This window comes from Sinocyclocheilus grahami, unplaced genomic scaffold, assembly GCF_001515645.1.
Source record: "Sinocyclocheilus grahami isolate Dianchi unplaced genomic scaffold, SAMN03320097.WGS_v1.1 scaffold569.1, whole genome shotgun sequence".
Taxonomy (NCBI): domain Eukaryota; kingdom Metazoa; phylum Chordata; class Actinopteri; order Cypriniformes; family Cyprinidae; genus Sinocyclocheilus; species Sinocyclocheilus grahami.
Window position 1 is genome coordinate 486,447 of NW_015505748.1, and position 21,376 is coordinate 507,822.

At 38.0% G+C, this 21,376-nt stretch overlaps 2 protein-coding genes across 2 annotated transcripts in view; both read right to left on the reverse strand.

Annotated features, from left to right (window-relative positions):
* LOC107556464 (myosin-16) overlaps positions 1–5,181 on the reverse strand; it is a 22,664-nt gene extending 17,483 nt beyond the window's left edge. Inside the window, exons 1-2 of the mRNA XM_016239592.1 lie at positions 5,143–5,181; positions 3,625–3,681 (exon numbers count right to left, since the gene is read on the reverse strand). Coding sequence (XP_016095078.1) covers positions 3,625–3,681; positions 5,143–5,178 — 93 coding nt within the window. The 5' untranslated portion in view covers positions 5,179–5,181. The remainder of the gene's footprint in view (positions 1–3,624; positions 3,682–5,142) is intronic.
* Positions 5,182–8,196: 3,015 nt separating this feature from the next.
* On the reverse strand, positions 8,197–19,687 carry LOC107556453 (putative uncharacterized protein MYH16). Its single transcript, XM_016239575.1, has 3 exons — positions 19,548–19,687; positions 11,681–11,887; positions 8,197–8,223 (listed from the first exon to the last, which is right to left on the reverse strand). The coding sequence occupies exons 1-3, from the start codon at positions 19,677–19,679 to the stop codon at positions 8,197–8,199; spliced, it is 366 nt and encodes a 121-aa protein (XP_016095061.1). The 5' UTR covers positions 19,680–19,687.
* Positions 19,688–21,376: the final 1,689 nt, after the last annotated feature.

The window sequence follows — 21,376 nt, forward strand, 5'->3', positions numbered from 1 at the left end:
TGTTTCCACGTGAGAGAGTTCAAGGGAGCACATCTCATAACTGTAGCAGCAGCAACGTGGTCAATTGACAAATGATGGCATTGAACTTGATTTAGTGCCTTGAGAAGGAAAGTGCAATCAGGCGGATGAAATTAATTGCTTTTCATTAAAAAAATGAATGCAACTAAATAATATGGCTGAATCAAAGCATACTTCAGTGGAAATTCTGTATATTTATATATTATATTTACACAATATATATTTATTTTATATATATATATATATATATATAATGGAAATTCGTTATTCTGAGAGGGTCCAGGGTTTTATGAAGAAACATTTAAGACTTTAAGACCTTTTAAAGACTAAGTTCAGATCGTTTAAGGAATACATGTATCAATATGCTTTTTTTGTCTCATATGTTTGTCTCATTTTCCAGTGCAAATTTCTAAAGATTCAGAAATCAAGATAGATTGACTGGAAAGTGAAATAAAATGAAGTCTTGTTTTATGAGAAACTGGTCAAAATGAAGTGAGTTTATGATTAAAACAAGAACAAATATCTTTAAATATCTATCTATAAATAACGTTTTCATTCTCCATTGACAGAATTTTGATCCTGTTTTAAGCATAAACACTTCATTTTGTTCAGTTTCGCAGACTTCATTAAACGTACCTTGATTTAAGGATGAAATAAGAAAATTGTACTGGAAAACAAGTCAAAAATACTGAGGATGATATTCTTTTATTTTTTTTTTTGCAATGTATGCACCATTTCATGCTAAAATGTTATGAATTTAAGACTCTGGGCTCTAAGGTCTTCATTTGTGGAAGGGCAGATGAAGCTTTTTAAGCTCTGCAGAAAGTATATGTAAATGCACTCATACTGTAAACTTTCCAGAGCTCGTCATAAGGTATGTAGAGCCTGAATGTGTTCGGTCTAAGCATGTGCTCTTGGGGTGCGTGTTTGCAGTAGATGAGGGCTTGAATTCCTCTGTGGAAACCTCTGGAATATAATGCGGTGTGTTCGATGCTATCTGAGAGAACAATGGCACGTCTGTGTCGACCCTCCTGGAGGTCTGTGGAGGCAGACGTGTGATAAACGCACACATGTCCATGCTTGACTCTCTCACTCGCCACCCAACACGAAGACACCTTCACATCCACCGCCACGGGCCATGTCACTCCGTCAAACAATATTCCCGCTCAGCTTTATGAGGCTTACTGTAGCTTGCAGCAGAAGATCACAGTGCTGAATAACGTGACCTCTAACAGGTTTCTGTCTCCGGGAGCTCCACACGAGAGTCAAGCCATCGCTTCCTAAAGACATGAAGTCTGCATGCGTATCAGGTACAGTGCTTTGATTTTAGGACATGTACAGGCATCACTGCCTAGAAACAGATGAATGAAAATGAATAACTTCCATCAGGAAAGAAATGGGAATAAACAGCCTTCAAGGAGTCGGAAATATCACATTTATGAGTTCACACCATAGGAGTGATCAAACGAAGATGTATGGGAAATTTGAAATTCTAGACGATACACAAAATGTAATGTAAAAGGGGTGTGTGGATGTTGCAAATCAATTTGTAGTAATAGTATTTTATAATATTAAGGCACTATATATGAAAGCGATTATAGACAACAAAGGCTAATTTAATTACTGAATCAAAGAGTCTATTATTTTTTACGAGAGTGCGATGGGATGATAACGAATATTATTTTTGTCAGAGCGCATGGCATCATGATAATGAATGTCACAATGAATATTTTTCCTAATATAATTTTTTTTTCAAAGGAGTCATCATAATTATAATTTTTTCTGAGTGTGTGGCATGCCGGCTTGCTTATAATAGCATTGGTTACTACACTTTTTCTTAGTTACCCGTTATTACATATTCTACATTAGAAACATAAGTAACTCTGCAACTGCACGTCAACTAACTCTCATTAAAGTATTAGCTGACAGTTAGGTTAGGGTTTGGGTTAGTAGAATAAGTTGACATGTACTTGCAAAGTTACTCAAAATCAGTTGAGTGTCCATCAAAATAAAGTGTTAGCAGATATTAAGCAGACAGTCTACTAACACTCTAATGCCAATGTCTAGTCGACTCGGAGTTGCAAAGTTACTTATAGTTAATAGCATATCTAAAGTGGACTACCAGACTAAAGTGTTACCATTTTCTTTTATACGATGCTGAATCTTCATCACCTTTAACACTTTCACATTGACAATAAACTCATACTGCAGCAAAAAGCTTTAAATCATGTTTTCTTTCAATAAGAGTTGGTGGTTTCTGGTCACGTGGATGACAAAGGTCAAAGATCAGAGTTCAACTGCATGCAAATGAGCATCAGTGTGATGCATCCACTGCGCAGTCAAGTAGAAAAATGGCTTGAGCTACATAAAGACTGAGGCCTTCAGCGCATGTATCATGCTGAATGCGTTTATACGCTGCTTGAAGAGTTTGACTGGCAGGAGCTGGGCCCTGGGCTGATCTGTTATTCCAGGTGCAGATGATTTATCCTGAAGCAGAGGCGCCTCTGCCCTGAACACAACTCAAACCAATGCCAGACTCGGTCCACATCAGCCCTGACTCCTGCTGATAGCTGATACCCGTCAGATCTGCTCAGGATCACACACACACACACATGTATGACCGGATCACAGAGCAGAGCGGCCGTCCAGCACAATTCATTCATTTCCACGTTGAGGTCAGGCCTTCACCAACAAATCGTTCTTTTGAGCAGATTCTGAATTGAACTTTAGTTCAAGGTTGATGGCAGGAGATTCAAAGCAGCACATGTGACTCAACGGAATCAAATGAGCGGATTCAACTAAAGTGTCAAAGTTTACACAGGATTACGGAGGATCCTGTACTGTACTACGGGGCTTGAATGCTTGAATCTGATTGGCTGATGAACGTTCTGAGGTGTGCAGTTATTTTCAGTGAAAAGCATGGCTGAAGTAGCTCCAGGTAGCTCTTGAGTAAAAAAGCGAAGCAACTTAAAAGCTACATGACATTTCTCTCTACTGAGGTAATAATGGTGTTCTTGAAGCAGTTCAACTTACAGTAATGACCACCTCGGGTGTGCATTATATGCTAACAATTCAACGGCCCGTGTCAATTATTCCTTACTTAAAAAATTCAACTTGAACAGAGACGTTAACATTAAATAAGAGAAACTAATAAGTAATAAGCAATAAAATGCTGCATTTAACAAAACTGCTGCAATCATTTCCATGAATCAATTCCGTATGAATACAACTTTCCAAAGCGACATATGGCAGGAGTGTGTTTGATTATCAGCTCAACTCACACTCTGATAAAAAATTGGTTGTAACTAGAAAAGCTGCACTATTTTGAAAACTAATGCTAATAAAATGTGTAATTTAGTTAATCGCCTTTTTGCTATTTCTGTTTTATAAAGCGTATCTGAAGTTTGTCCTGTAATCGTTTGCAGGTACGTTCAGGTGCCACAAATACCTCATCAGTCAAACTCCCAGATAAGCTAATGGACGACATTAGTCTCACTTATCTGGCGATTCTGGACAAAGATCAGCGCTTGTGTGTTTAGGAGATGAGGTCATTGAGGGCCATTCACAATCAGCAGACGCTCGTTAGGTTCGATTTCTGTGTCGTACCTTTGCCCGTAAGGCTCTCTCAGCCTCCAGCTCTTCCTCCAGCTCCTCGATGCGGACCTGTGGGACGAGAAACCAAATACAATCATACTTGGTATAGTGTACTAAAATGAATCATTCCGTGCATACTCTGTTGACCTTAAAAAGCAAATAAACTTTCATTTAAATGCGCAAATAAAGACAGAATCTGTATATAGACACAAAACTACCGTTTGTGGTTGGTAAGATTTTTTGATGTTTCTAAAAGAAGCCTCTTCTGCTCATCCAGGCTGATTTATTTGATCAAAATACAGTACAAATTGTGAAATATTTGTACTATTTCAGATAGCTGTTTTGTATGTGAATCAAATGTAATTTATACATTATATATTTCCTGTGATCAAATCTGAATTTTCAGCATCATTACCCCTGTGTAATCTTCAGTGTCACATGATTCTTCAGAAATCATTTGAATATGCTGATTTGCGGCTCAAGAAACATTTCTAATTATTATCGATGTTGAAAACTGCTGCTTCATATTTTAGTGGAAACTATGATACAATTTCAAGATTCTGTGATGAATAGAAAGCTCAAAAGAGCAGCATTTATTTGAAACTGAAATATTTTGTAACATCATGACTCTACTGTCACTTTTGATCAAATTAATGCAGCCTTGCTGATCTTACAGACCACAAACTTTGGTACAGCAGTGTGCATACATACTTTTACTGTTTAATTAACAGAATATAATCAATTGAGCATCAAGAGATTTTTTAATGAAAAAGACATTCTAAAGAAATAAAGACATTTGAAATAATTGAATAACATTCCATTTTCCAAAATAACCTACTCCTTTGGCTTTCTTCCCATGTGTCCAAATCTAAGATAAGCTCTCCAATCAGTGTGACACCATAATCACACAGTAAAAAACCACAGAGGAAGAGCGAACGGCCAACTAGATGGGACACGCTGGAATTCTTGTGAAAATATCACAAAGCAAATACTCTGGGTCAAACCCTTGAACCTTTTCTGTGCACACGGCTGAGACAAAAACAGGCATGTTCTTTAATAAATGTAATCAACTTCCTTAAAAGTTATATTAACCACAAAATACCATAGTGCCGAAAACATGACATTAGGAAATGTAAACTGGGAACTGACAGAAATTTATGACTGCAAGTTTGAAAACAGTGATGAACTCCTCATCCTCATGTCTTGTGGCACATAACGTCTTATGAATGATCTTCTCTCTGTCACAGGCAGGAAGTTTGTCTGAATCGCTGGAGGACACACATAACACACATGCTGACAACCTCAGATCCAACACACACACACACACACACACTCACTCAGAAAGAGATTCAACTTGAACCCAAAGGCCTGAATGACTCACTCCCATTTAAAAATAGCTGAATTAAAAGTTACTTAACAGATCAAGCTACTGATGTTCCACACGTGCAGGGGCAAGCAGAAATGTGAGCGATACAAGGAATAACATCCACAAACTGCAATGCAGTGAAAAAGTAGAGCTCAGAAACTCACATGCCAGCGAAGGACCTCAGTGGAGAGAACAGCCATGAGCAGCAGAGACCGAAGCAGACTGACACACACACATACACACATATACACACACACAAGCTCACCTCAGACTGAAGGGAATCCACACCCCCTTCACACTCACTGAGCAGTTCAGCCTGCCCTCCATACACACACACACACACACACACACACACACACACATGCACACTGGTATTCTTATCATTATGGGTTCATTAAGTGTAATGGTTTTTATACTGTACAAAGTGTATTTTCTATCCCCTTACCCTAAACCTACCTGTGAACCTACCCCTCACACAAAACTTTATGCATTTTTAGATTAAAAAAAACTGTAGCTTGCTTTAAGCTTGTTTCCTCATGGGGACATTTTGGCCCCATAACATAGGGAAGACCAGGTACACACACACACACACACACACTGAACAGATCAGCTGGTCACACTTTATTTAAAGGACCAGTTCTTGCTATTAAAAAACAATTAACTTTGACTTTTGCTTCAACAAACTACTAATTTGCTGCTTATTAATAGTTAGTAAGGTAGTTGTTAAGTTTAGGTATTGGGTAGGATTAGGGATGTAGAATATGGTCATACAGAATATGTGCTTTAATAAACAGCCAATATAAATACCCCGATAAAGCTCCGTCTGAGAAAGGCTGGCAAAAAGTGTTAATGGAGTCAATACTTACACTATGTAGGAATATTTTGATATGTTGAAATGGAATCTTGTAGTTTCTGAGTCATATAAAAGGTTCACATTTTGATTAACACAAAGCCATTGTGCGACTTCAGAAAACTTGTAATACTGAGAATGAGTCATACAGTTATGATAGTTAAGTGGTGTTTTTTTATCCTCATTTGCTCCAATTGCATGGAAAAGAGCGACCAGCAAACTATTGATAATGTTCCCTTCTGTGTCACATGAGTCGAAATGAGTAAATAATGACAGAATGATCAATGCATTCCTAGAGAACGAACCTGATCAATCATCAAAAGATCGAGTTCTTCCATATCATTATTTCTAAAAGACACTATCCTGTCATTCCCATGATGGTTTGCATGATTTCACATTCTTTTACCTTCTGCAGGACTATAAATTGACTTTTTTTTTTTATATATATTAACTTAAAACCTAGCCAACTAGCCCCGGTTACAAACTAAAATATTCATAAAGACCAAGAGACCAAGTATTTGATTTTTGCAAGGTCGAGAATAGATTTTCAACATGCCAATTTATTAATGAAAATAGATTATTTCAATGATTGTGTCAACATGACATGAGCCAGATACGTACATCATGTTATTACTTGTGTTTATTTGACTCACATTAAGATGATCTGTCTCTCTGTCCTTGAAAGCTGCCCATCTCACAATGCTCATCTTCTAATTAACAACAATCACGATTATCTGATTAATAAACTCCAACCAGCAATTCAAAACTTCACCTGAACCGACCCGACAGAGAAACCCAGTGCTCCATGTAACATTTGTCTTTGTCTCCACCTGTGTTGTAATTAACGGGCAGACGGAGCCATAAAGCATGCTTTGTGTGATATGCTGAATGCCCTGGCTGAAAGTGAAAACATGTCCACCCTCACCAACACACGGATCGACTTTCCCCTTCATTAAAGCAGATAAGCACGAGAGACAAAGAGCGTCTGTTTTCTAAACAAGCTTGAGTCCGCTGAGAAACCATCTCCTGTCTTGTCCATCTCAAGTCTTTCAGCCTCACCGAAGCTCGGGAAACAAAAGGAACCTGAATTACCACAAATTTTATGTGCAATGATTGTAAATGCATTAAGAGTAGAAATGTATCTGTGGCAATTGTACGCCATCTCCTCCTGATATTGTCTCTGAAATGGCCTTAAAAAGAAAAGCTCACCCAAAAATGATAATGTGCTGAAAATGTGCTCACCCTCAAGTCATCCAAGATGTAGGTGAATTTTGTTTCTTCATCAGATTTGGAGAAATGTAGCATTGCATCACTAGCTCAGCAAGGAGCAAGTGTTATTATGGATTATGGACGCGTATTTTAGTTAATAACGTCTTAATGATGGATTTGTTTCTTGCAAACATGCAGCTTTTGGCTTCTCAAGACATTAACTGATGGACTGGAGTGGTGTGGATTACTTGTGGATTAGTGTGGTGTTTATATCAGCTGTTTGGACTCTTATTCTGACGGCACCCATTCACTGCAGATGATCCATTGGTGAGCTAGCAATGCAATGCTACATTTCTCCAAATCTGATGAAGAAACAAACTCATCTTGAATGGCACTGAGGGTGAGCACATTTTCATTTTTGTCTTAACTATTCCTTTAAATGCATTAAAATCTCGCATTTCTAAATGAATTTAGATCTGAAGAGGGTGTCACACCTACTTGACATGAAGCGGGACTGACAGAGGTTAAACTAACATTGCTTTTCAACAGCTTTTAAATGCCTCAGACATGAGCTAACTCTCTCTTTCTTTCCAAATATATCATTCTGCTGTCACTTTCTAAGTCCCGTGCAAACGAGCCAACAGAGCACTGGTTAAACAGACTCTGCTTAAAAAAGCAGTGTGAGGTTACAACCGGAGCCTTCCTTCCCTCTCTAGAGAGATCGTTATCAGCTCCTGAACTCCTCAGCTATGTTTTAGTCATCTCTGGCTCACAAATCAGAGTCTTGGACCCCCACGGTGCTGAAAGACAGGAATGCTGCGGCTCTCCCACGAGGCCTCACCTGGAGCTCCTTATTCTTCCTCTGCAGGCCTGTGTTCAGCGCCTCCTCGGCCTCCAGCCGGCTGCTGGTGCTGCTTATCTCCACATCTTTCCTGACAGAAGACAGACGGAGAACGAGAGCGTGTGAGGACGGGAGTGACAGGGCTAATTTAGCAGGCATGCTCTGTGTTGTTTGCTAGCCGTGTCCGATAAACGTCACCCGTGTCTCAGATTATTAAACGTGCCAGTCAATCCCAGAACATCATTTGAAGATCTCATTGATTGACTCTGTGATTTGTAAGTTGTTGTTTTAACTAAAGAACCTTTAAGGCAAGTCAGTTCACTTGACGGCCATCTTAGTAACACCCTGCACAGATATTTTTTGTTTTTATTAGGCATGTAAGTACAGCTCCTATCTACATAAACCTGTTTCTATGGAGCCGGAATATGCTAATGGTAAAAATAATATTTCAATGATTTTTACGGTTGCTCGCAAAACATTTGCATTCTTATGAGAAACTTTGCCTTTGTTCGCAAAACCTTTACATTCTTCCCAGACACTTTACGTTTTCTCACAATAACTTTTGCATTCCTCCAAGAAACCTTACATTCACTCAAAAAAGTTTTGCATTTCAGAGAAAAATTGTGTACATTCACAAAACTTTTGTGTTCACCAAGAAACTTTTGCCTTACAAAACTTTTGCGATCACTCACAAAACATAAGCATTCGCTAGTAAAATTATGCTGTTCCCCCAACAAACTTTTGTTCAATCAATCGATATTTGTGTTTGCTCACAGTGTTTGCTTTTTTACCAAGAAACTTTGCATTTGTTTAACACATTTTTTAATTCTTTCGAGAAACTCTGTGCTCGCTTACAAAATGTAAGCGTTCGCTAGTACACTCTTAAAAATAAAGGTGCTTCACGATGCCATAGAAGAACCTTTTTGTCTAAATGGTTCCATAAAGAACCTTTAACATCTGAAGAACCTTTCTGTTTGACAAAAGGTTCTTTGTGGCGAAAGAAGGTTCTTCAGATTACAAAAAGGTAAGAAAGAGATGGTTCTTTAAAGAACCTTTGACTGAATGCTTCTTTGTGGAACCAAAAATGGTTCTTCTATGGCATCGCTTGAAGAACCTTTTGAAGCACCTTTATTTTTAAGAGTGTAATAGTATTGTTTCCCAAAGAAACTTTACATTTTCTCACAAAAACTTTTGCATTCCTCCAAGAAACTTTGCGTTCACTCAAAAAAACGTTCGGCATCCTTGAGAAACTTTGTGTTCATTCACAAAACTTTTGCGTTTCCCCAAGAAATTTTGCGTTTGCTTACAAATAGTTTGCCTTTCACCAAGAAACTTTGCGTTTGCTTGAGAAACTTTTGCATTCTTCTGAGAAACCAAACTTTTGCGTTCACTAACAAAACGTAAGCGTTCTCTAGTAAAAGTATTGTTTCCCCAAGAAACGTTACGTTTAATCACAAACATTTTTGCATTCCTCCAAGAAACTTTGCGTTTGCTCAAGAAACGTTTGAATTCTTCTGAGAAACCAAACTTTTGCGTTCACTCTCAAAATATAAACGTTCTCTATTAAAAGTACTGTTTCCCCAAGAAATGTTGTTTTCTCACAAAAACTTTTACTTCCTTCCTAGAAACTTTGCGCTCATTCACAAAATTTGGCGTTCCCCTAAGAAATTGCGTTTACTCACAAAAAGTTTGCCTTTCACCACGAATTTTTGCGTTTGCTCAGGAAACATTTGAATTCTTCTGCGAAACAAAACTTTTGCATTCACTCACAAAAACTTTCGGCATCCTTGAGAAACTTTGTGTTCATTAACAAAACTTTCCCCAAGAAATTGTTTTGCCTTTCACCAAGAAACTTCTGAGAAACCAAACTTTTGCATTCTTCTGAGAAACCAAACTTTTGCGTTCACTCACAAAACGCAAGCATTCACAAGTAAAAGTATGGCGTTCCCCCAAGGAACTTTTGTTTGCTCAATACATTTTTGCGTTCCTCCAAGAACATTTGCGTTCGCTCAGAACTTTTCCATTCCCCCCAAAAATGTTGTCTTTACTCAGAAAATGTTTGCCTTTTTACTGAGAAACTTTGCATTTGCTTAACAAATTTTTTAATTCTTACGAGAAACTTTGCGTAAACATAAGCGCTCTCTAGTAAAAGTATTATTTCCCTGAGAAATTATACGTTTTCTCACAAAAACTTGTTCCTCCAAGAAATTTTGAGTTCACTCACAAAAAGTTTGCCTTCGCCAAGAAACTTAGTGTTTGCATCCCCGAGAAACTTTCGCCTTTCACCAAGAAACTTTGCATTTGCTCAAGAATATTCTTCTGAGAAACAAAACTTTTGCATTCGCTCACAAAGGGTAAGCGTTCTCTAGTAAAAGTATTGTGTAAGTGTTCCCCCGAGAAACTTTACGTTTGCTCACAAACATTTCTATTACACTGAGAAACTTTGAATTTGCTCACAAAACGTTTGCGTAAATTTTTTTTTGCCAGTGGCAACTGCAGTAAATAGTCACAATTACCTCTTTTTAGGTGGAAACAGGCTTCCGTTTCAAGAAAGAGTGAAATCTTCAAAACTGTTGGTCAAGATTCATTTTCAATATCATACAGTATGTCTTCAAATCAACAATTAACAAACAGGTGATGCCTCTATCAGAAAGCTGATTGGCACAAGAAATGTTGTTTTCTCACAAAAACTTTTACTTCCTTCCTAGAAACTTTGCGCTCATTCACAAAATTTGGCGTTCCCCTAAGAAATTGCGTTTACTCACAAAAAGTTTGCCTTTCACCACGAATTTTTGCGTTTGCTCAGGAAACATTTGAATTCTTCTGCGAAACAAAACTTTTGCGTTCACTCACAAAAACTTTCGGCATCCTTGAGAAACTTTGTGTTCATTCACAAAACTTTCCCCAAGAAATTGTTTTGCCTTTCACCAAGAAACTTCTGAGAAACCAAACTTTTGCATTCTTCTGAGAAACCAAACTTTTGCGTTCACTCACAAAACGCAAGCATTCACAAGTAAAAGTATGGCGTTCCCCCAAGGAACTTTTGTTTGCTCAATACATTTTTGCGTTCCTCCAAGAACATTTGCGTTCGCTCAGAACTTTTCCATTCCCCCCAAAAATGTTGTCTTTACTCAGAAAATGTTTGCCTTTTTACTGAGAAACTTTGCATTTGCTTAACAAATTTTTTAATTCTTACGAGAAACTTTGCGTAAACATAAGCTGAAAAGCACTATACAAATAAACTTGAATTGAATTGAAAAAATTAATTTGCTATTACGAGAAATAATGTCACAATTATTAAAAAAAAAAGTTTTATTTTTCTTTTAAAAAGTCCCTATCTGAAACATAAAGTCACAAAGTTACGAGAAATAGTCACAATACGAGAAATAAAGCTGCAATTAAGAGAAATAAAGTTGCATTTATGAGAAACAAAATTGTAAGATATAAAGTCCCCTTTTTTACTGTGAGACAACAAATACATTTTTTAAATTTTGCATCATTTTAGTTTTACCAGAATGTTTACAAATGCATACAGTATTTACAGGTGGTCCTACATGATCCCTTATTATCTGAATTTAACACCAAAAATAAAGTCAAAATCTAGATTGGTCCCCATAAGAACTGTAGGTCCTCTCCTCTGCTCTAAATCATGAAGCACGAAATATTCCAGTACAGTTTCAAATGATATTCTCCAGACTACTAATGATGCATGATTTACAACGTGGTGGAAAAAGCTCATAAGAACAGAAATGGCTGCAGTCCCTCCACTGTAACAGGTCAAGCGCATGTCAGCCAGTCCTACCTGCTTGTCCTTCTCCACTGAAGTCAGCGTGTTCTCCAGCTCCTCTAGGTCTCGGCGCAGACTGCAGCACTCGGCCTCGAGCCGGTGACGCTGGGAGGCCAGCTGAGCGGCGGCGCCCTCCTCCTGCTCCAGACGCTCCTCCAGTCCCACCACCTGTGCCTCCAGCTGAACACAGCGCTGCTCGGCCTGATGGAGGCTCTCCTGCTCCTGCTCCGGGGAGGACGAAACAGACAGAGGACACGGATGAGTCTCCCGCTGCATGTCGGCCTCGGGGGACACACTTCAGAAGGGGATGACAGGAAAAGAGCAACAAAAGAGGCTCAAAGCGTAAAGCAGCTGAGCTCTTCACAACCGTCCTGTGATCAGAAGCTTCAAAACATGAGAAGGACAAAGTGATCTTCCCTCGACGGAGCGGATCATTTAACAAACTAGTCCCAACAGGACATAAAAAGCTCTGCTTTTGCAACTTGTACTTTGATACATGCCATCAAGTTAAAAACACACAAATATGAGGGTCCTTGCAAAGTTGGCAGTGGATGTGTTTTGCCCACGAGCATATTTCTCCATAAATGTACTTGTTCTGTTCTGATTTCAGTCATTCGAGTTTGGCTCATTAGTAAAGCATCTGTTTTTATCACTTGCTTATCAACTAAGACATTAATGGCAGTGTTACATCACCTTAACATGTTACAGGACCAACTGAAATATTTTTGTTCGAGCAGCTCAACTGGAAGAGACAGAACAACACTGGGGCGGGGCCATCTGTTTGTCTGACCAATGGAAGACGAAGGAAGTGTTCATGTAACAGACTCAAAAACTGCTTCCACTTGCTTGTAATTATGTGCAGTTATAAATAATACAAAGATTATTAGAGTATGACTAACAAGGAAATACTGTTTTAATCTTTCTATTTCGAAAGATTCTTATTTCTTTGTAATTAGTTGTGAAGTTTACTAGCAATTTCTGAGTCAAAATCAAAGTCAAAGTAAGTCCTAAACCAATTTTTCTCAATGTATGGCCCTTTATTTATTTTCTAACCATTTGATCAGCTTGTTCCAGAAGACCAGCTAGTTACATTAAAGACCTCAATAAATCATCAGGAGTCACTGATATGTGACCCTGGACCACAAAACCAGTCATAAGGGTCGATTTTTCGAAATTGAGATTTATACATCCTCTGTTATGATAGGACAATATTTGGCTGAGATACAACTATTTGAAAATCTGGAATCTGAGGTTGCAAAAAAATCTAAATATTGAGAAAATCGCCTTTAAAGTTGTCCAAATGAAGATCTTATTAATGCATATTACGAATCAAAAATTAAGTTTTAATATATTTACAGTAGGAAATTTACAAAATATCTTCATGGAACATGATCTTTACTTAATATCCTAATGATTTTTGGCATAAAAGAAAAATCAATAATTTTGACCCATACAATGTATTGTTGGCTATTGCTACAGATATACCCCAGCGACTTAACACTGCTTTTGTGCTGCAGGGTCACAAATGCTTTTTTGACTCTCAAAGCGATGGTAGCCATTGACTTGGATCATCACGTTTGAAGACCATGTTTTCATTAAATCAACAACATCAAATGTTCATTTTTGGGGTGAACTATCCCTTTAAGATTGTTCAAACTTGTGCCAGACAAGAGTGTGTTATGGTGGGTGAGTGATGCCAAAAAAAGTATTAAATACCTTCATTATTATTAATCAATATGCTTGTCATGTATAAAAGTGTATTTGACTCTTTTTCTCATGCCAATCTGTTAAAAGTGTGGAGTTTGAGATTGACTCAATCCAAAGCCATTTTTTATTTTATTTCCGATGATGTTCTGCATTGTCTAATTTGGATTTTGCTATGAATGATTGTATGGTTTCGTGTTAAGGTTTAGTTTTGTCTTATATTGATCATTGTTTGTCTTTATTCTGTGAAGCACTGTGCGATAATAGTGTAAGTGCTGTTTAAATAGATTGCTTGCTTAATGGATATCTGTATCAGCATTTGTAGAAAACATGCAAAACACATATGGACCACTATAACTCAGATGGGGTCAGTTGATTCATTCAATAAACATGATGCATAGACATTCCTGTTTCATTTGCAAACAGTAATTAGTGGTGTTTGCTATATTTTCCATCTTCAAGGTGAAAAAAATCACTCTTAGTTTGAAGGAGGAAGCCTGAGCACTGTCTAGGGAATTTCAAAATCTAGAAAGGACTCTTGTGACTTTGACCAATAAGACCTTCTAGCAACTGCATAACAACCTATTAAAAACCCCTTAGAACCATTTTGTAACCAAAAAACAACATCCTGGCAACCATCAACACCCAAACAACTTTTGGACTGGCGAACTCAACACTAAAAATCTAGTTATTTTCAGGACTCTGAAATTACACACGTTTTAACAACAAAAATGAATCATATTATCATGTCAAGAAACGCCTCTTTTGACCAATAAGAAACCACCAAGAATTGTCCTAGCAACCACATAACAACCTATTAAAAGCCACTAATAACCATCCACAAAGCACAAGGAACTTTTGCAAACACACTAACATTTTCTTCTGAACATTTCAAAATCTAGCTTATCTTGCAATTCTGAAATTATGCACTTACTTTTTAACAACAAATATGATCTAGTTTATCATATTATTATGCCAGTGTAAGGAGGGACCCTGAGCCCCAACCTAGCAATGTTTTAGCAACCGCATAGCAACCTATTAAAAACCTTTCTGAAGCAAATAATAATGTCCTGGCAACCATCCACAGCATCCTAGAATCATGGCACTGGCAAACACACTCACATTTTCTTAAAGGGGTCATAGGATGCCCATTTTCCACAAGTTGATATGATTCTTTAGGGTCTTAATGAAAAGTCTGTAACATAGTTTAGTTAAAATTTCTCAATGGTAGTGTAAAAAACACCCTTTTTACCCTGTCAAAAACAGCTCTTTTCAGAGCAAGCCGATTTTGTAGCATTTTCCTTTAAATGTTAATGAGCTCTGCTGACCCCGCCCCTCTCTTCCGAGCTGCTCTCAGAGAGACTGTTTACTTTAGCCGCATTCATCGTGAAACTTGCTAATTAGCACATTATTAGGAAAGGCTATTTGCAAAGATTCATTACAAAACATTATACTCACTTCTACACATTTTCCTAGATCAACCTTGAGGTTCCATTTTGTTGTTTTCAGCGTAAGCCTGTGTGCAAAGGCTGCCTAATTCTAAACTTTAAAATAAATTTAGTTGTTTTAACTACAAATGTAAATAAAACTGAAAAAATAATGTAAAAGGCAATTATACATTTACACACCTAAAATACATATATCACGAGCATGCTCACAGATGAGAACAAAGCCGCGTTGGATGAAGTGGATTAAAGCCCTGCACGGGCCTCAAATATCCTAGCCCGCCTTTTTTCCCCTTTTCCCAAAAAAAAAAGCTTATAGGCTACTATGGTTTCAGCTATTAAAATAGTTCAGTTTTATATGTAATGGAAAAGTGATTATTATTTTTTTTAAGTAGCTGCCAGCGGCAGACAGTGAATTGATCATAGCCTATGCTTGATCAATTTAGCCTTCTCAAATCATCAGGACTTGCCTAAAATAAAATCTATATATAAAACAGTTCAAGCACATAACAATGTTAGTTTAAATGTTTAACCTAGATAAAAGTGCGCTGTTAGACGCATATCCAGTAGTTTGTGCGGAGTGTGGAAGCTGAAGCGCGCTCTGCAGGACATTGAGGCGCCGGCGCGATCACTTGCATTTTTTTCTAACAGTGGGAACAACTTAAAATAGCCTACGCAGTCATTTTTGCTCATAAAGGTGAGAGTAATACATCATTATAAACTGTAAAGGGTCTAGTTTTATTTGTGTGCTCTCACAATATCAACAAAACGTTGTGCTTTTATCAAATAAAGCAGTTTCTACCGTTTCGGGCTTGAACAGGAGCGCTTCACAATGATGAACCTAAACTCAGACATGATCAAAATATATAGAAGGCTTTAAATTACTACTTTAAAACGAAATTATTCAAATCGAAAATAGACTCTTAATAAAATAAACTCTTTCATTATGTAATCCCTGCATTTCTCTCTAAAGGCACATCCAATTAGGAGATGGCGAGTAATTTTTTTCATCACCATAATTGATGGAAGGCCCGATTATAATTTGCGATTTGTAAAATAGCCAACAAATTAATTGTTGTAGGCTAACCCGATCTCATGTAAAGGCATATAGCACGCTTCTATTTGGCATATTTCTATGCAGAAATGGACTTTGGCATGCAAAATATAAATTCATAATTAGTGGCATGGCTGGTTCAGTCGACAGAAATACGGGACACACAGGCCTATAACTGCTGAAATGCTTGCGGGGCAAATCTCAGATCAGTCTGAGCGCTCATGGTACTCACAGTGCTGTACACCTGCAGGCGGCACTGACTCGGACGGTTGTCGTCGTAATAAACACCATAAACAGCAACTGTTCACGTGTCAGCGCTTAATGCGCATATCCTATATGAAAAGCATTTTAGGGGGCCCTTGGCTTTTGGGGGCCCAAGTCGGTTGCCTATCTTTGCCTAATGTGTAAGTCCGCCCCTGCTTTTTATTCATCATAGAATCCTGAAAATAAGCCATTAATCATGGTTTCCACAAAAATATTAAACTGTTTTCACCATTGATAATAATCAGAAATGTTTCTTGAGCAGCAAATCAGCATATTAGAATGATTTCTGAAGGATCGTGTGAAACAGACTGGATTAATGATGCTGAAAATTCAGCTTTGATCACAGGAATAAATTACATTTTACAATATATTCTCATAGAACGCAGCTACTATAAATTGTAATAATATTTCAAAATTTTTACTATATTAATCAGCATATTAGAATGATTTCTGAAGGATCGTGTGAAACAGACTGGATTAATGATGCTGAAAATTCAGCTTTGATCACAGGAATAAATTACATTTTACAATATATTCTCATAGAACGCAGCTACTATAAATTGTAATAATATTTCAAATTTTTTACTATATTTTTGATCAAATAAATATAGCCTTGACGAGCAGAAAAACCTTACAAAATCTTACCGACCCCAAACTTTTGAATAGTTATTGGCTCTGATTCTTATGTACCCCTAATCTAATTTTATTAATAAAAATGTCAACTAAATCCATGACATGAAACCCAACCTTTTGTCCTCTGTATTTCAAAGATGTGTTGTTTCTAGGAGCAAGAGAAGCGTAACAGCATAAACTCATTTTCACTCAAGATAACTTCTTTAGAAATGGTTCTTCCTCATTCAACATCCTGTAACCTTTCAAACTTCAGCATCCAGTCTTCAGTGAGCTAAACTCAGATGTTCAACGAGAGGACAGATGTTTCTCTGAATCCAAGAGCACATGGTTAGGATTGCATTAGTCGACCGTATGGGCTTCAGAAAACACAGATAAACAGTATGGGTCCGCTAAAACAAAGAATTACTCTAAACAAGAAGTCCTCAGAAACACTGGAGCAGCAGAACAGCTGTGATTACAGCACATCTGTGATATCAAACTGCTGTTTAATGAGCTTGTGAGACTGGAAAACATTTGATATATGAAATGCACTGATCAATAGAAGTTTAGCTTTAATCCATGAGTATCTGAACATTTTTGCATTTAACTGCACAACATAAAACATCAGTAAATAGATTTTTATGTCTTGCACTAGCAGGCCTATTAGGATTTGAGCATATCTCAATCTGCTTTCAATTATTTAATTCGATTCTTGGCCCAAAAGTGATGAGTTAATGACTGTTAATGGGCATTTTACTGTCGTATAAAGCGCTGTCATAGAAGGGTGTATTTCCTCTTCCAGGGACAGGCCTCATTCACAAATCCAGCTCTGCGCCTCAAAAGCTTTTCCACATGCGCAAGTATGGCATCACAGCGTTCTACTTTCATTTCACATTATCAGTCATTAGATGGTAAACAGCGTGCAGTCAGCACTTTTCTTTCATTTTTTGATGAGAACATTTTAAGTTGGAAACTATGGAAACTTTCCACCACAGAATAAAAATTCCCCAATTGTAAGTCGCTTTGGATAAATGATTAAATGTAAAAAGGTTATTGCAACTTTTTATCTTATAACTCTGACTTTTTTCTCTGAATTCTGAGTTTGCATCTCGCAATTCTGACTTTTTATTTTTTTCACAATTTTGAGTTTATATCTCCGAACCATTCATTCACATCAAACCATTTTCACTTTTCTTGCAATTCTGAGTTTACATCTTGTGATTCTAACTTTTTTCACTTAAGTTCTGAGATTACATCATGCAAATTCAAATGTTCTTTGCAAACTTGCAATTCTGACCTTTATTTGCAATTCTGAGTGTACATCTCGCAATTCTGCCTTTCTTTACATCTCGCAATTTAGACTTCTTTCTTGCCATTCTGTGTTTACATCTCGTAATTCGAACTTTTTTTTTCGCAATTCTGAGTGAGTTTACATTTCACATTCTGCCTTTTTCTTTACATCTCGCGATTCAGATTTTTTCTCTCCATGACATTTTTTTTCTCTAAACTATTAATCTACATCTCACAGTTCTGACTTTTCTTGCAATTCTGAGTTTACGTCTTGCAATTTGAATGTTTTTTTCACAATTCTGAGTTTACATCTTGCGATTCTGGCTTTTCATCTCGCAATTCTAACATTTTCGTAGTTCTGTGTTTACATCTTGCAATTCAAATTTTTTTCACAGTTCTGAGTTTACATTTCGCAATTCTGACTTTTTCTTTATATCTCACAATTTTGACTTTTTCACAATTCTGAGTTTACATCTCGTAATTCGAACTTTTTTTCACAGTTCTGAGTGAGTTTACATTTCACAATTCTGATTTTACATCTTACTATTCTAACTTTTCACCAATTTTTCTTTCATATCTCGCAATTCTGACTTTTTTTCTCCGAAATCTAAGTTCACAACTCGCAATCCTAAATTTGCCATTCTATATTCATAGGATTAAAACTGAAATTTCATGACAAGAAACACATGGAATAAATGAGGGAGACAGTCAGAAGCTGTTAGGAAATAACAAAATGCCTATTTTGATCTGCATTCGATTTGGAAGTTATCCTGATATTAACAGATTCCAATCTCATAGTGGAAGGAACACAGCTAGAACTAACTGTGCTAAAGTTTTTCGGGGAAAAAGATCAGTGCTCAAATGAATGCCCTCAATGTGATGTTAAAAAGTGTGGCTTTAAATAACATACTCTCTGATAAGACCCAATTAATCTACTGTATCTTACCCAGCAATCAGTGGCTGTGATCTGGCAGCAGAGGACAGATGAATTACGGCTGTGTGAAACCTAGATCTGCTATAATTACAGCGGGGGGAGAGATTTTCTGACAGGGGATGGAATCAGGGAAAAAGACTCATTTTCCAAGCACTTTGGAAATATACACGCTCAGCCAGAATAACCACTGGGTCAAACGCATGATTCATAAACACCTGACATAAGATACGCATTTGTTCTGTGGTGTCCAGTTTGCGCTGAATTGATATTCCTTTTTTTTAAAGCATGTGCGTTAAAGTAGAATAATGCAAAAGAGAAGCATTTTCACTAGTGGTCTCAGACTTGGACCCTAATGTATATAACACTAATCATATCATTTTTAGTATAATTAATCATGCTTATTTTATAGCAATATTTGTACGTTTATTTAAAATGAAAAGCATGTGCATTCAAGCATAAAAATGCAAAACAGAAGTGCTCTCTGAATGTGACACCGCATTCAATGAACCTTTCCAGGTAAAGAGACATTTCCTGCACATGAAGTCAACAGCATCAATGCCAGCCAGCAGAAAGACTTACAGCACGCATCCGGAGGAAAACGTCATGTTTCTCCCTGCACAGCTCTGAGTTTTCCCCCTCCAGCTGCCGGACGCGGGACAGCAGGCGATCCGTCTGCTCGATGGCTTTCTTCAGCTCCTCTCGATCCCTCATCCCTGCCTGTGGATGAACCTGAGCAGTGCAGAAAGAGCGTTTCTTCAGTCTGGAGCCCCTCCTGCTTCTGGGGCCTTTTGGCCCAATTCAAAACAAGCTCGACTTCTTCCACTGATATGTTTCCACTACAATAACTCTCCAGGATCAAACACAGAGAGAGAGAGAGAGAGAGAGAGAGAGAGAGAGAGAGAGACTGCTGCAAGGTTTATGCTTCAATGTACTGAGTTTCAGATAAAAAGCCAAGAGGAAAAATCATTAATAGGACTGCATTAAACAGTCATATGAGGGAAGAGAATCTGTCTGTTGAAGTAATCATATGCTATTCATCATGAATCACAATATGTACATGACTACAAAAGAGACACAGCAGAAACTCCTATAGGGATTTCTCTTTGGAAATTCAGAATTCCACTGACGTAAGTGACGCTCTTTACACATGACAGCTGACTGGTGACGTATAAATGCAATGTCACGAAGCAGGTGCAACTCGGTGTCCACCTCTATAAAGCAGACAGATGATTGGGCATGCCCTGTTGAAGCAAGGCTGCTGGTTTGAGCTGGTTTAAGCTGGTCCTTAGCTGGTCCTAAGCACCTGCTCAGGACCAGCAGCCATGCTTCAAAACTTCTAAATACCTTACCAGCATATGCTGGATTTTTTCAATAAGGTGGTCTGTTTTCATAAACAAACGACGAGATGTGCATTGCTCTAAGGCTAGTTCAAAGGGGTCATATGATGTTGCTAAAACGAACATTATTTTGTGTATTTGGTGTAATGAAATGTGTTTATGTGGTTTAAGGTTCAAAAAACACATTATTTTCCACATACTGTACATTATTGTTTCTCCTCTATGCCCCGCCTTTCTGAAACGTGTCGATTTTTACAAAGCTCATCGGTCTGAAAAGCGAGGTGTGCTCTGATTGGCCAGCTATCCAGTGCGTTGTGATTGGCCGAATACCTCAAGCGTGTGACGGAAATGTTACGCCCCTCACCATACTGTGATGCCGTGTCCCGGAGCGACGAGACAAAACCAATAAAACCCATTATAAACGAGGCATTTGTTGCATCCAGTGGGGACATAATTACTGATTATAATGACTTATACTGTCTTTTTACCCGTTGCGTTGCATCGTGCCGCGTAAACATAAAACCATGTCTGCATTTGTGATCGGAGGAACGAAAAACAACAAGCGCTGCTCTACACTGCTCAAAACTCACGTTTCAATCATCAGTGGCAAATTCTTTAAATATAAAAAACGTACTTACAATCTGTGAGTCAGAACAGCCGGCATTGTAGTCTACTCTCCCAGAAAGCAGTCCTCCATAAAATGTGCTGCACACATCTGAATATTTGGGTTGAAGTGTTCTGGAACAGTGTTGTAAATACAACTTAACCACTGATTTCTAGTCGTGTCCTCTTTTGGAAGACCAAACAAAGTAGTTTCGCTTTCACAACGAAACACACGGCGGCCTTGAGTGAGCGGAGGCCGGTGGGCTTGAGAACGTCGCGGCCGGTGGATTCGACAAAGGAGCGTCCGGTGGGCTTGCGGCAACCACATGTGACGACCCTGGGCTGGACTCCGCTTCGTCCACGGTGAAAGCCGATCCGGCGATCCACAGCGTGAAGTTGATGTATTTCCTCAGCGACCAGCACGGATCAGCTCCAGGCATGACGAAGCGGATATCGTCCTCTTTTGGA

What these genes read in the sequence shown, in the direction of transcription:
- LOC107556453 (XM_016239575.1), bottom strand. Translation starts at nt 19,679, where the DNA reads ATGAGGGATCGAGAGGAGCTGAAGAAAGCCATCGAGCAGACGGATCGC. An exon ending in TTTTCCTCCGGATGCGTGCT is followed by an intron (nt 11,888 to 19,547) that starts GTAAGTCTTTCT and finishes TCCCCGGAGCAG; the next exon opens with GAGCAGGAGAGCCTCCATCA. An exon ending in CAGTGGAGAAGGACAAGCAG is followed by an intron (nt 8,224 to 11,680) that starts GTAGGACTGGCT and finishes ATATCTGTGCAG; the next exon opens with GGTGTTACTAAGATGGCCGT.